The 15,295-nt window shown below is 41.1% G+C and overlaps 1 protein-coding gene across 1 annotated transcript in view; it reads left to right on the forward strand.

Moving 5' to 3' along the window:
* acap3b (ArfGAP with coiled-coil, ankyrin repeat and PH domains 3b) overlaps positions 1-14,689 on the forward strand; it is a 68,985-nt gene extending 54,296 nt beyond the window's left edge. The window contains exons 13-26 of the mRNA XM_083971064.1: positions 351-451; positions 580-691; positions 1,783-2,006; positions 2,852-2,921; positions 3,340-3,438; positions 3,529-3,745; positions 4,804-4,896; positions 5,119-5,220; positions 7,227-7,450; positions 7,749-7,858; positions 9,175-9,285; positions 9,811-9,872; positions 13,683-13,732; positions 14,575-14,689. Of these exons, the coding sequence (XP_083827190.1) occupies positions 351-451; positions 580-691; positions 1,783-2,006; positions 2,852-2,921; positions 3,340-3,438; positions 3,529-3,745; positions 4,804-4,896; positions 5,119-5,220; positions 7,227-7,450; positions 7,749-7,858; positions 9,175-9,285; positions 9,811-9,872; positions 13,683-13,732; positions 14,575-14,643 (1,644 nt within the window). The 3' untranslated portion in view covers positions 14,644-14,689. The remainder of the gene's footprint in view (positions 1-350; positions 452-579; positions 692-1,782; positions 2,007-2,851; positions 2,922-3,339; positions 3,439-3,528; positions 3,746-4,803; positions 4,897-5,118; positions 5,221-7,226; positions 7,451-7,748; positions 7,859-9,174; positions 9,286-9,810; positions 9,873-13,682; positions 13,733-14,574) is intronic.
* Positions 14,690-15,295: the final 606 nt, after the last annotated feature.

Here is a 15,295-nt window from a genome sequence, read left to right on the forward strand (position 1 = left end):
TAAGAGCTGTATGTAGACCGTATGTAATGGAAATATGGATGAATGAAACAGATTTTTTTTTTAATCAGGCAATAACTTGCAGGAAACTGGATTTAAAGTCACCATGTGGGAGTTAAAATACCAAGAAAGTTTTCTCTCGAGTCTCTAGAGTGAAGAGAAACAGACGCTCTGATGTCTGTCACTTCAGGTTGTTGTAACAAAAGAGGAAAGAGTGAAACTGTGCCAAAGTATCATATAAAAAAAACTAAACTTTTCACTCTTCACTTGCTCCATTTAATGTCTTTTTCTTCGTGTTTTACCATTTAACCATTTTGTGTAACTTCCGACACTCTGCTCTCTGCCAATGACAGGACTCGCTGACGGTGGTGGTGGAGGACCTGAGGCTGTGCTCAGTCAAACCATGTGAAGACAATGAGAGGAGGTTCTGCTTTGAAGTAGTTTCACCCACCAAGTAAGTGTGTGTGTTTGTGTGTGTGTTGAAAGAATCAGTTGTGTTCAGGTTTTTATTGCACTTTTCTCACATCACCTTAGACAGTTTTATTGTACTGAGTCATTAACGGGCTTTGTGTGAACCTGCAGGAGCTGCATGATGCAGGCCGAGTCTGAGAAGCTGCGACAGGCTTGGATTCAGGCGGTCCAGGCCAGCATCGCCTCTGCTTACAAAGACATCGCCGACAATTATTATATTGAGGTATGAAGAACACTTACACATATTTATAGAGAGCCTAAGTGGAAGCAGGAAGTAACGCTCGCCATGGGACCAATTCAATTTGGGAAAAATCTCCATGTAAGTGAATGGGACTCAAAGTTTTATTTTGTGATCCGATTGAATTGTGCCATGAGAAATATATATGACCTCTACTATTTAAAACATTGTGTTTCATGCCAAGGAATCAGCAGTTTGTTGTAAAATATTATATATTATAAAATAGAATTACGAAAATCATAATCAGAAAGACTACAGGTGGTGTAGGTGGCATAGGTGACGTCACAAACCGCTCCACTGCCTGTAACTGTCGTCCATAGAGCGTTCTGCACACAAAATAAATTCTTCCAGTGCCATTTTACGTCAAACTGCTGATTTTTTTGGGCATGAAACGCAATGTTTTAAAGGTATAGTTCAACATTTTGGCAAATTGGTCCATTGCCATAATGCCTATCGCCTTAGGAGTAGGTTCGTTACCTTTAATTGTCAGTGCAAGCTATTTTTTGGAACCACAGAGCCAGAGTTGTTTTTGAGGCAAACGCAGAGACTGCTTGCCAAAAAACCACCCCCGACAGGAACGCACATCAGTGGTTTTGCATGAATTTGTCTTGAAACAACGTTCTGTTATTATCTCATAGCGTGGTGAATGTGCAGGTCACAACTTGTCCACCAGAGCGTTTTGGAGTTGTTGGATTGTGTATTTGATGAGTTTGATGAGGGAAACCAAGAAATCCCATGAGCCTCCGACTCCGTAGCGTAGCTCTGAGCAGCTCGTGGCTCTGCTCCGCCGTTCTAAAAACATCTTGCACCGACAATTAAAGGTAACAAACCTAGTCCTAAAACTAAAGGGATTATGGCAATGGGCCAATTTGCCAATTTGCCAAAATGTTGTTGCTGTCCCTTTAAATAGGTTATGGTCATATATTTTTCTTTTCAGTCGGATCACAAAATAAAATAAAATGTTGACTCCCATTCACTTACATGGAGATTTTTTCCAAACTGAGGTCCTCTATAACACATGTACCGTTTCCTCTGGTCGTGTCAACTGACCCGTCCTGTCGTGTCTCTGCTCTCAGCACTTGGACCGGACGGCGTCGCCCTCCACCAGCAGCATCGACTCGGCCAGCGAGCCCAGAGAGAGGGCCGACAGAGGGGTGAGGGGAGGGGGAGAGAGCCTCCTCCAGAGGGTGCAAAGCCTGCCGGGCAACGAGCTGTGCTGCGACTGCGGCCAGACGGCTCCGTGCTGGGCCTCCATCAACCTGGGAGTGCTGCTGTGCATCGAGTGCTCAGGGATCCACAGGTAACTGCACCCACACTGAGAGAAAGAGACAGAGAGAGAGAGAACAACAGTAGGTGAGCTGATGCACAATGTATGTTATGTTATGTTTATTTATTTGATATGGACATCACAAATACATTGAGACTGTTCCAGTGGACAGAACAGATGCTTTGCTTGGGTGTGTTTAGCACATGTGCCAATTTTCAACACCAGTCCATAGGCGGCTAATCTAAAAATACAGAACATATTATCAACAGTATAAGATAAAACCAAGTACATGACACTACATCATGACAATAGCATACTAAAAAATACAGAGCACAAGATCAACGAGAGGAGATTGAGATCCTAACAGTAAAAATAGTAACAATGAAAAAGTCCATATTTATACATGTGAGCATTGTTGTTTTGCTTTTAATCCTCTATTAAACGAGTTTGTGTCAGTCTCCAGTTTCAGGTGAGTGGGTAAAGTGTATGATCATATGTTTTGGTTTCTTCAGTGTGAGATAACAATTTCCAAGAAATGATCCAACAGCTCAAAACAACACACAACAGTGATAAGCATTTCCATGCTTTAGAGCCTGTGTTACCTCCACAGAGGGGAAATCCAGCTGTTATCATATATCAGACAGATGTAATGAAAATATGAGTGTGCAAAATCCATATTTTATTGCTTTAAAAAAACTGGATTCAACATCAACAGTGTGACTGTTTCAATAAAGTGGTGTGTTGAGCTTATCAGAGTCTGTCGCCTCAGGTTGATGTAATAAAAAGCTAAGAGTCCTGAATCCTGTAAGATGCAAACATCTCACATTTCACTTAACTTATATATATATATATTTTTTTTTTCTTCTTCTTTCCTGCAGGAGTTTAGGCGTCCATTGCTCTAAAGTGCGTTCACTGACGTTAGACTCGTGGGAGCCGGAGTTACTGAAGGTAACGTCTCTGCAACACGTTCACCTGCAGCTTCTTCTCTATGGAGCTAAATCGGGGTCAAAAAAATGTTTTGTACTTGGAAAAAGTAAAATTTGAACCTGAAATTTCAAGTTTTGATCTTGAATTTTGAAAAATACATCAATGTATTCAAAATAAAAATAAATTTACAAAAGGTTTTTTCAGAATTACCAGAGTTGATCATAATTCTATTTAACCTGAAAAAAAACTTTTTGAACATTTATTTTTATTTTGAATACATTGATGTATTTTTCAAAATTCAAGATCAAAACTTGAAATTTCAGTTTCAAATTTGACTTTTTCAAGTACAAAACATTTGACCCCGATTTAGCTCCACACCTTCTCCCTGAGCTGAGATTTATATTTATGTTTTTATGTTTCCCTCCTCTGTCTCATGCAGCTGATGTGTGAATTGGGGAACACTGTGATTAACCACATTTATGAAGGAGGCTGTGAGGAACGAGGGGCAAAAAAGCCTGGACCCTCCAGTACAAGGTCAGTACATCCCAGAGTTAGATACCTATCACCTGTTCCTTTTATCTGAATGTAAAGTAACGCTCTCCATTTGTGATCATCGTCCTGCAGGCAGGAGAAGGAAGCCTGGATCAAGTCCAAATATGTGGAGAAACGCTTTCTGAAGAAGATGAGTGGGAGTGAGGCGTTGGTGGAGGGGGAGAGGAAGTCCCGCCCCTGGACAGTGAAGAAGTGCCAGCGACACAACAGCTCCGTCCGCGCTCCGAACAAAGCCCGCAGGAAATACCACCGCTACGATCCGGGCAGCGCCTCGCATGCAAACCTGTCAGCAGGTAGGTGCAGGGAATTACAATATCATCAGTCATCACTTCCTCTGTAGTGCTTCAAGTCCAGAGCTGCAGGATGGATGCACACACTCTCTCTGTTCAGTGAATGAGAGAAGATCTCTCTGCAACCAAGGTGCAACATAATATTAATGAATGAATGAATATTTTATTTTCGTGTCGTGCCACCATTGTAACCCATTCCATATGGGATTTACTAAGAACATCACAAAACTAGACGATCCTTCCTTGGCATTACCTGCCACACAACCATACATACGACACATACAGTACATAAACAACTTAAGACTACTAACAACATTCATCTGTATATATCTCTTCTTCTCATTGCCCAGGCCTTTTTCTTGAGATACAAAGAAAATGCAAATATATCAAACTGAAAAAGACGCTTCAGCTTCTCCACGTCGTCCAACCACACAAATTCATTTTTTGGGTCGACCTTAGTACTAAACAGTCTTTGTCTGACAGAGTCATAGAATGAACAGTAGCCTATAACAAAAAAAGCATTTTGTTCTCCACATCTTTGTGATCACACAAAGTACAAATTTTATCCTCTTCCACTTTGCCTACATATCTGCCTGTCTCCATATGAAGACCAAGCTCTAATTTGAGCACACAGGGATCTTTTCTTTTTAGACAAATTATACAAAACATAATTTTCTGGCCCAAATACGTACACGCTTTATTTCACACTAAGTGCGCAGCTTTGATTTACTCCAAATATCCAATGCCAATCTATCTTTACTTTGTTAAAAAAATAATGTCTTTCAGTACATTCATCTCTCCACTTTCTCTTTATTTTGATAATGGTCTTCATATCCAGCTCTCAGAAGAATTATTATTATATATTATATTGGATTGATTAGGTAGATAGAAATGAATCCAGGGACATATGTAAGAAGGCCTGATCGAAACACTTTTATCACTTTGAAAGATAAATGTCCTGTTGCCCTGAATGTATTTCCATCTGAATGATCGTGGTGGTCTCCATGCATCAGAGACGTTTAGACTGTAATATTGATAAGTGATCTTTCATCCTTCGGCAGCGGCTGCAGCAAAGTTTCGTCGAGACTCCCTATTCTGTCCAGATGAGCTGGACTCACTGTTTTCCTATTTCGACACCGGCTCGGGTCCTCGCAGTAAGTACAACCAACACACACGACATCAAACACATATTATTGCAGATTTACAGTTAAACGTAGGCACTGTGACAAATTCACTCACTAATTTAAGTTCTAGAGCGTGTGTGTGTGTGTGTGTGTGTGTGTGTGTGTGTGTGTGTGTGTGTGTGTGTGAGTGAGAGTGAGGGGTGCAGTAGGTTCTGTGTAATGATTAACGTGTCCGTGGCTTGGCGATGCTTGGCCCCGCAGGTCTCAGCAGCGACAGCGGCCTGGGAGGAAGCACCGACGGCAGCACTGACATCCTGGTTTTTGGCTCGGTGGTGGACAGCGTCACAGAAGAAGGTCGGTGTTGTTCAGGTGTAAACAAAAAAAAATTCTTTCCAAGAATATTTGTCTTATTTCTTGTCAAAATGTCTCATTTCTAGTCAAAACTAATCTCTTTCCACTTTAAATAAGACTCATCACCTAAAAATTTACTTATTTTTAGATAATTTTCACTTGTTTCAAACTAATTCTCTTGAAATAAGTAGAAAAATCTGCCAGTGAAAGGAAGTTTTTTATGCTTGTAATAAGAAAGAAAAACTTGCTCCACTGTAAGATTTTTCTACTTATTTCAAGTGAAAATAGGCTTGAAATAAGTAAAAAGTGTCTAAAAACAAGCTACTTTTTAATGTATGTACTATGTATGTATATGTATAAATATACTTATTTTAGGTATAATGAGATTTGTTTTGACTAGAAATAAGACAAATATTCTTGGTAAGATTTTGAGTTTTTGCAGTGTGAGCCCACTCTGGGTCATAAAATTAGTGTAATAACTTATCTATCAGACGATTTAGGCCAAACTTTGTGCAAAATTCTATTTCTGATTAAATCCGGGATGAAAGTGTGTTTTTTTTTTCACATTGGATAATGCAGGCGCACGGATTATACGTCAGCCTGCTCACGATTCATCAGCCACTGATATTGGATCCGTCATCTGCCAATCAAACGTCTGAGACACACACACACACAGAGCTCGGTCTCGCCCCAAGCTTTGAATATCCCCCCCCCCCCCCCCCCCCAATCGATAACGACCAATCAAATTCGTTTTCCTTACTCGGGTAAACTCGTGCTGCAACTCGTGACAACTCGGCGCGACAAACAGGACAAACAGCCATTTCTGTACACCTTTAAATGTTGGTGAGGTAATTAAGGGTAATTAAGGAGCATCATGTAGCTTCTCTGATCACAACACCTCTTTCCTGGATGTCCTGTTTTCCTGTTGTTCTTTTGTTCAGCGTTGGCATGAAAATAGCTCATGACTCATGTTACTTGATCACCTGAGGTTTGAAACCACATATTGCAACACGAGATGTGAAGTTTTAATTTCTTCCCATCATTATGTGGTGCAACCGCGACGATCCCATAGACTGAAATTGCATTTCTCTGTATTTCTTTTGTTTCTTTTTTAGACCAGTAGTGATGACACATCACCCAAAACCAATTTCCAAGAAATGTTCTAACATTTCTGATTAACCAAGACTTTGTGCTACTGGATACTTGAATTTTCTTTGGGATCAATAAAGTATCTCTAACTCTAAGTCTTACATATAATATAAGTACATATAATATAAGGGAATAGAAGAACTTAACTTAAAATTAATTGTTGTTTCCTTTATTTTATTCTATGTTGTATTATTTCGTTTGTAAATGTTATTCAAGTTATGTTAATGATTGTTTTTGCTTTGTTATTTGTGTAATTACTTTTTATAGGCGTAATTACTTTTTAACGTCTTCAAACAAGATAAGAAATCCAGTTGCCTTTTACCACAACAACAACATAGAGTAAGATGACCTGGATGATTGAGAACCTTCACCGACATTTTATAGGCCAGGTTTAAAAATAAGCCCAGAGTGGGTTTCTACCTCACCCACGCATGTTTTATTTATCTTTTTTTTTTTTCATTTATTGTGTTGATTCTACAGTTGTGCAAAAATAGAACTTAAAACTTAAACTAAAACTTAAAAACTCAAACTTTAAAGAGCAAAAATAACAAAAAAAAATGAGAGAAATATACACCAGAGTCTGTAACTCTGCACAGATCCAAGCACACACACACTGAGGGCAGTGAAATCCAGATAAACAAAAGAAACAGTAAGACAGCTGAGATAAGAGTTTGTGTGTGTTATGAATTGTTGTGCAGATATTGTGCATTGATGTAAAAATGGTCTTATGGACGCTGGTATTTTCCATCAAATGAAAACTTCCTGCACTTGTTCAGAAAGTCTAAAATATGTTTTATTTCCCTCATTCCTCTCCTTTTTCCCCATTGTTCCCATCTTCCTCTTTCTATTCGTTCCTTCAGAGGAGGAGTCGGAGGAGTCGTCCAGTGGGGAGGTGGAGATCGAGCAGGAAATGTCCTCCGACCCCGAGGACCCCAGGGAGCTGCACCCCGGGGCGCTCCTCCACCGATCCTCGCGCCTACACAACCTGCCGCTCATGGCCGAGGCGCTGGCGCACGGCGCGGACGTGCACGCCGGCAGCGAGGAAGAGGAGGGCAAAACGGCACTCATACAGGCCGTGATCGGGGTGAGGCGCCGTGTTTGTTCGCCCTAGATATTGGGTTTAATTGCTATTATGATATCAAATCTTTATGGAGACTCTTCTGGGTTAAAAATTAACTGATTATCTGCTGAAGCTTCTTAACCCAGGATTACATAAGAATAATCCCAACCATAAATAATCAATAACCAGGTCAAGGCTCTTCCCTACGTGTCTGCCACAAGGGAACAAAACCGTCAAATAGCCCCAGAGGTGTTAAATAATTATAGTTCTCGGAGCTAAATAAACTAAAATAAACGACTATCTGTGTCTTTCTGTCCGTCAGGGCTCCCTGATCGCCTGTGAGTTCCTGCTGCAGAACGGAGCCGACGTGAACCAGAGGGACATGAGAGGCCGAGGCCCGCTGCACCACGCCACATACCTGGGGCACACCGGGTAGGAAACTCCTACTACGCATTACAAAGAATGTGGTTTTTTTTAAGAAGAGCCGTCTGCCTCCCTGTGACTTCTGCTTCATGCCCCTGCTTGCATGTTATAGGAATAAAAAAGAAACATAAATGCTGCAGGTGTGATGTTACCTTTTGAAAACCACAGTCTGGGTCCAGGAAGTTAATCAGACGTGAGCTCAGAGGAAGTTCACTTCCCTGACTCAGGTGTTTCTTTGGGGCTGTTATGACATAATCATTTTCCACTGAAAGTAGTTACAGGTGGATATTAATCCCTTATCTAACGCCTGACTGAATGACCTACTTCCCATTTTATATGGTCATTGTAAAAAAAAAAAAAAAAAAAAAAATCAATGAATCACAGAATGGTTCAACATTTCTGCTTTTTATTTCATGTGGCAAGGCAAGGCAAGGCAATTTTATTTGTATAGATGTTGTTACAGACAAGAAAACAGTTTACAACAGAGAATGTGAGAAACATGGATATGTTAAAGGGATAGTTCACCCAAAATTGAAATTTCACTCATTATCTACTCACCCTCATGCCGACTAAGGGCTGGGAGAAGTTTCAGAGTTATCTGTGAGGGGGTCTCGGCATAGCAGTGTATGTCCATATAATGGTTGCAAATGGATACCAACTGTCTTCGTAACAAAAAGACACACCAAAAAACATCCATATACCTCCATGCTGCTCGTATGTAATGTCCGTCTTGTATTGAAGCCCCGAAATGCGAAATTGTCCCGAATAAAATTAAATAAGTCTATATTTCAAGCCAGTTTTGTAGCGGAAGCTTTTCGAAGCTCCTCTTCCCGGTTCGTCAAATTTGGACGAACTGGGAAGAGGAGCATCTGCTACAAACAAGCCTGAAAAATAGACTTATTTCAGGGCTTCAATACAAGACAGACATTACATACGAGCAGCATGGAGGTATTTGGATGTTTTTTGGTGTGTCTTTTTGTTACGAAGACAGTTGGCATCCATTTGCAACCGTTATATGGACATGCACTGCTACGCCGAGACCCCCTGTAACTCAGAGAAGCCACGGAGGACTCTGAAACTTCTCCCAGCCCTTAGTCGGCATGAGGGTGAGTAGATAATGAGTGAAATATCAATTTTGGGTCAACTATCCCTTTAATAACTGCTGATGAAGGAAGCTTCTGGTAGGCGAGGGAGGCAGGGAGAGCAGGCCAGCATAATGGGAGGACTGGATGGCAGACTGGTGTATTTATTTTTTCTATTTGTGATGTGAATCCGATGCATTCGCCTCTCTCTGATCTGCGTCTACGATCTCGTCTCTCGTGCAGCCAGGTGTGTCTGTTCCTGAAGAGAGGGGCGTCGCAGACCGAGGTGGACGAGCAGGGTCACGACCCGCTGAGCATCGCGGTCCAGGCCGCCAACGCAGACATCGTCACCCTGTAAATCATCCTACAGTAACTTTCCTCATGTGGCATGCGAGTGTTGTTGTTGTTGTTGTGTTTCCTGTTTAACATCAAATCTATTTTTCCAAATGTGTTGGAATCAGGAAAGGAACATTACAGCATTCGTTAAAGGGATGAGTCATTTTTTCCACTCTACTACTACTATACGGAGAAGTGGTTTCATTCTTGTTAAACAAGCCGCAAACTGAAAGCATTCATTCATGTAATCACATGACAGTTACAAGTTCCCAGACAAGACTTTAGATCTGGACATGAGTCATCATGACTGATTCCTGATTAATGATTAATATGATCGCTAGAGGGTTGATATGTATCTTTGTAGGATTTAATGATTTCCTGTTCCTCTTCTTCCATGGAAGGTGATAATGATGTTTGCTCTCGTTTCTCTCCTCACTGCTCCACTTCCTTTCTCTTAATCATCCCCATTTCTCCTTCCCACCTCTGTCCCATCCCCCCTCTTCTCCCTCTTCTCCCTCTTCTCCCTCTCTTGGCATTCGTCAGGTTGCGTTTGGCGCGGATGAACGAGGAGATGCGAGAGGCCGAGGCTCCGCTGGGTCAACCAGGTCAATACCCGAGCAGCAGCCCCACTGAGCAGCAGTATAGGAAGTGCATCCAGGAGTTCATCTGCCTCACCATAGACGAATGCTAGTCCTTTCTGTATCTAATAAGAGCATAGCCAGTGCTCTATACATATATGTATACATATTATATATATATATACAGTATATATATAAAATTATATATTCCTCCTGACTGGGAACTGAAAATAATCGCGTATAGGTGAAGTCGCCCCTAGACACTGATCTCAAGTCTGTTACGTACTGTACATAAGGTCGAGGCTTATGGGCAACTTCCTAGATGGGGAGGGGGAGAGGGGTGTTGGATAAGAAGAGAGGACAGAACCACTTCCTCATTACAAAGGGGGGGAGGGGGAGTTGTGTGTTGTGTCATATAAGGAGACCCCTGTTGGACCTTTTTAACTCTACTGACGATACGATAGTCACCACCTCCATTTCTCTGCATCATCACCGCTACGTTTCTGCTTCGCCGTGACTCGGCACCGCCCATGCTACACAACAACATCAACACAACAACAACACACACAGTAAAAAATGACTTTTTGGTGTTTTGCTAACAGGGTTATTATCCTCTAATTTATCATAACGTGGTGTAACCTCGTGGGTTTACTGTTACTGCCTAACAGCTCTTACCTCTGAAGACGTTTTTGCTGCATTAACACCCTCCCGCCCCCCATTCCCCCTCCTCCCTCCTCCCCCTCCCTTACACTTTATTATCTATCTCAAACCATCTGTGTGACATCTAACTTACCCATCTCTTCTTTAATCGGAGATGTAAATATATTACATGTTTAGAGGTTATATGGGTAATCTTTTTAACTATGTGCTGTGGCATGAGGTGAAGACAAATGGTATTTGTTCCATTACTTAATGAGAAAAAATAAATAAACAGAGTAACTGAGAAGCTGCAGAGGAGGAGGAGGTGGGCAGGGTAGTTTACTGTGTATAACGACGGGGTCAGGAAGGGAAATTTAATGTAAAACTGTGACAAAATTACAGAAGGGCTTGTGGGGAAGAGGACCCTCGCTCGCTTTCTTGAGATACTTTGTGACATAATGAGTGAGTGAGAGTGAGTGAGTGAACAGGAGAGTAAATGAGTGCATGTGTCAAAGAATACTGAGAGACAGAGTTAAAACATTATGAAATTATGTTACATTATGTAAAAGAAAAAGAAAAAAAAGAAACGAAACTGTGCACTTTTCCCATCTACAGTATTATAAGTTTTATTTTCATTCAGTTAGTGTGACTCTTTTTTTATATTGTTCTTGTCTTGTATATCTATCTATTGTATTTTTTATTTTTTATTTTTTTTGTTCTGTTTTATTTATGTCTATCTCCCCAGAGGACCAGTGCAATGCAAACTTGGGTGCAGTATTTCTTCTGCATTTCTGTTAACGATTGTCATTTTTAGTCTTGATTGAAAGCATTACTTGGAATTTATGACAGGGAGCCTTTACATTGCATCATGTAACAGCTCATATAAAAAGACGTTTTGCTTTCACTTTCGCTTTAGAATGAATGGCCTTAGATTGCTGTGAGTACAATTATTTGGCATCCAAACGAACCACTACTGGTTTTACTATGGATCTTGTAGTTGCAGTTTATCTTTTTTTTATTTTTTAAGTAAATTAATAGCAGTCATTAGTTTGTTGGGAGTGAGGATGAGAACCTGCAGAGCTGTAAACGTGACGCCTGGGGCAGAGGGAGGAGCAGCAGTTTTACAGTGAGGGAGTTTATTAAAACTGGATGTTAACGATTTCCTCTCTGTTCACCGGCGTTTACAGAGCAAAGGTGACTCCTGACTGAGGATATAACCACCGCTCAGTCATGTTGTAAATACTCATCCATATGACAGTAATCTGTGGTGAGATCATGGAGCACTCTTTTTTTTCTTCTTCTTTTTTTACTGTACACACTAGTGGGGGGTCAAAGGACGTACAGTACAGTACAGTATATTATATCTCTGGCTTCCCTCGCTCGCTGGTCATGGCTAACAACGTTATTCTCTGCATGCTTTGCCAGAATGGTAATTTTTTGGGGGGGGGGAAGTTCAACATCGTTTTGCATTATGAGCATGATGAAATAGTTCTCTATGGTTTGATCATGTCGTGCAGTGCAGTCCTGTGGAGTTAAAGCATGTTACCACCACCATGACCCCTCTGGTGTCAGGAGTTTCTTCCTTTTTATTTTTTTTGCACCTCTGTGCCAATCTTCCACCCAATCTGTGGTGACATCGTCATTCCTGTCTTTTTTTTTTTGGTTTGTTATTTTCGTTTGTTTGTTACAACTTTCAAACAATTTGATGATTTTTTTTTTTTTAATGTTGTGGTTTTAATTTCCTCTGCCAAAGACTTTTTAAAGGGAAAGTGTCTGACGTTGATGTATGATATCACCGTTTTTTGTTTTTTTTTGTTCGTTTGTTTGGTTTTTTTTATAACTGAAACTGTTCAGAGTAGATACAGCATAGTCTTACCATGCTTTGTGAAGTGACAGAGTGGTAGAAACACTGTTGATGTGTATACTCACGTGTTCAAAAAGAGGCGACGGTGTGGGAGAAAAAAAAAACGTGACCGAGCGGAGAGATTTTTTCGATATGGCAGGTTGATATTCTGCGATAGTTTGATGTACTGCAAGTAGAACCAGTCTAAGTGGGGGGTTGATGTAAAGCTACTGTGACCAAACTGTTCAGGGCCTCTACGCTCTCAGCAGAAGTATTAAATGTTTGTGTCCATATTGTTGTGTGTTGACATAGGAGTGGTTAAAGGTGCTGTTCAAAGCAACAACATGCTGTAAATAGTACACTTGTGTATTTTAACTTCAAAAAGCCAACTGTCTGCCTCTCAGCATTCGCTCACGGATCCTGACTGTCTGATCTGTTTTATGTTTTGTCTTTTTATTCTCTTCCAACGAAAACTAAAAAAAAAACAAAAAGGAAAAAAAAGGAAACGAAACTTGTCAGGCAGAGCTGTGACACAGTTCTCGCACTACTTCTTCTGTTCACTGACATTTGGATATCTCTGGAATACTTTCTTCCTTGTCTTTAGAAGCACTGAGGGGACAAAAAAAACAACAAAAAAAGAGAAAAGAAAATGCATACAATAAAACTGAGAAACTCTTGATGAACTAACCCTGCTTCCTGCTTGTTGCTCTCATTTCTGTTTCCTGTCTCATCTCTTTTCTGCCACGTTCTCTCAACATCGCAGCAATATATTCATCATTTATAAAAAACAATCATAGGTGAGCAGTGAATAAAATTATCGCTCTGATTACTTAATTTCAAGCTGTGGTGAAATATTGCCAGATGTTGGGAGAATGCTATCTGGTCTGGTGTGTCTTTTTTGGTCTATAACAAACTGTTGGGGTAGCACTGGGCTTATTCAAAGCAGTAAGTAAACCAGTTAATATATATATGGTGTGTGTGTGCAGTGTGTACATGGGCAGCTGCTGCTACACACCAGTTAAAAACCATCCCAGTGTTCAGGATCTGATGGGTTGTGTTTCTATTTCTTGCCTGCAGCAGCAACAACAACACGGTGCCTTGAATAATTCAGTGTCTCCAGCGTGTAAAACATTTATGTGATCTCACAAGTATCGTTACACCATCAAATCCCCCCCCCCCCCCCCCCCCCCCCCCAAAACAAAAACAAAAAAAAGTTCTGATGCACATGCCACCAGAAATGCCTAATTTCCTCACCACCATACACTAAATGTGTGAACAATACATCATGTCCACACTGCAGGAGATAATTAAACGCTGACTGACTGACTGACATATCATTGCTTCTGTCACCACAGGGGTTGCCACGGGCAGCAGGAGCGTTAAAGCCAAGGATTTTCGGGATAGAGTGAGTGAAGCCTCCTGGGCCGCCTTAACTAAAGTGGGGGCTAGTAGTGTGATACTGTGGTTTTATCTCTTTCTCTCTCTCTGCTTTGGTGGTTGTGGATGATCTTTAGGGCATCCTGATCTGTTTCCCTCTCTCTCTCTTTCTCTTTCTCTTTCTCTCTGTCTGGGAAAATTTAGTTTTGATGCTGTGAATCTTATTTGTCTCTTGGGGAGAAATGATGCATTCGGAAATACACAGAGATATTCTGTTGAGGAGTGCAGCCAGCCAGTGTTTAGTTTAGTTTAGTGGGAACTAGGTCACAGACTGGGTAAGTAAGTTAGTACATTACAGTAAATTGTGAGTTAGACTTGAATAGCAGCAGACAAAGGGATCCCAGGATGATGATATCGGACAGGATGCTTCCCACTCTATCCCTTTTAACTTTCTAATTTTCTGTTCTGCAAACGAACTCAGACTCCCGTCGTCTCAGAGGATGTTCTTTGACAAAGAAAAGAAAAGAAAAGCACAAATGCAGCTAAAGCATCTGGTAGCAACAAAGGATTTGCATCCTCAAGGAATAGATGTCTATCACCAAACTAGACCGAGGAGCTTCTCTCTAACTTGAGGCGTTGCTTTTGAGGGGCTTTTCTCTTTCATGGGTGCACAAAGCAGAGGTTTATCTGCTCTGTATTTTTCCCTATGCACAGTGGGATGTGGGTTACTACTGTGGAGACAACATTATTCCCTGGTTTACTTCCTTTAAAAGTGTTGGTGTGTTAACAAAAACACCAACAACTCCCCCCCCAAAACACCACCGCTTCCTTGACTTAAGTGTCCCCCTCCCCCCCTCACCCCTGTTGCAGGTCACATCTCCAGTGTTGATGTCTTTCGCGAGTTTTCTCTCCTCGCGTCGTTCCAGCCCGAAAAGTTGAGGAGAAGGAGTTTACAGTTCAGTCGCTGCCCGAAGCCTGAGTGACCGTGATCATCGCCAGCCAGCACTTCATCATCATCTGACCGCTGCTTCAGTCACTCTGCAGGGATCAAAGGGGAGGCAGAGCGAAGCCATTAAAAGAGACATTTTGATGCTGGAGGGGGGAGGAAGTGCTGCAAGTCTATAAGCAAAACCTAGCAGACACGAAAAGCTATTTCATAACTGCTGTGCAATTGGCTTTTAAGTTTATTTTGTAAATATATGTAAATAGGTCAATAAGGCCAAGATAACAGACCTTGGTCACATCAAAATTAATGTTCTTTAGTTACAACAGTTCCTTTGTAGCTACATGTTTAAACAAACAGACACCAGTTATTGTAATGGCAGTAAATTAGCAGCAACTGTGGACAAACCAGTTGTTTTTAAAAAGTGGCACTCCTACACTTTAGTATTGCACTTGCATAAAGATGAAGGACTCATCAGAGACAATTCAAAAGGAGTCTTCAACACTGTTCAGACAGATGAGTAGCTATGGATCAAGCACCAAAACTGTAGTTTAAAACACACGAGTGTAAGAACAAAGAGTGTAAAAAAAAAACGAATAAACCTGCACAAATGTTTTCATACCCTCTTTGATGAGTCAACTAAACTTG

The sequence above is a fragment of the Trachurus trachurus genome, assembly GCF_905171665.1.
Source record: "Trachurus trachurus genome assembly, chromosome: 5".
Taxonomy (NCBI): Eukaryota; Metazoa; Chordata; class Actinopteri; order Carangiformes; family Carangidae; genus Trachurus; species Trachurus trachurus.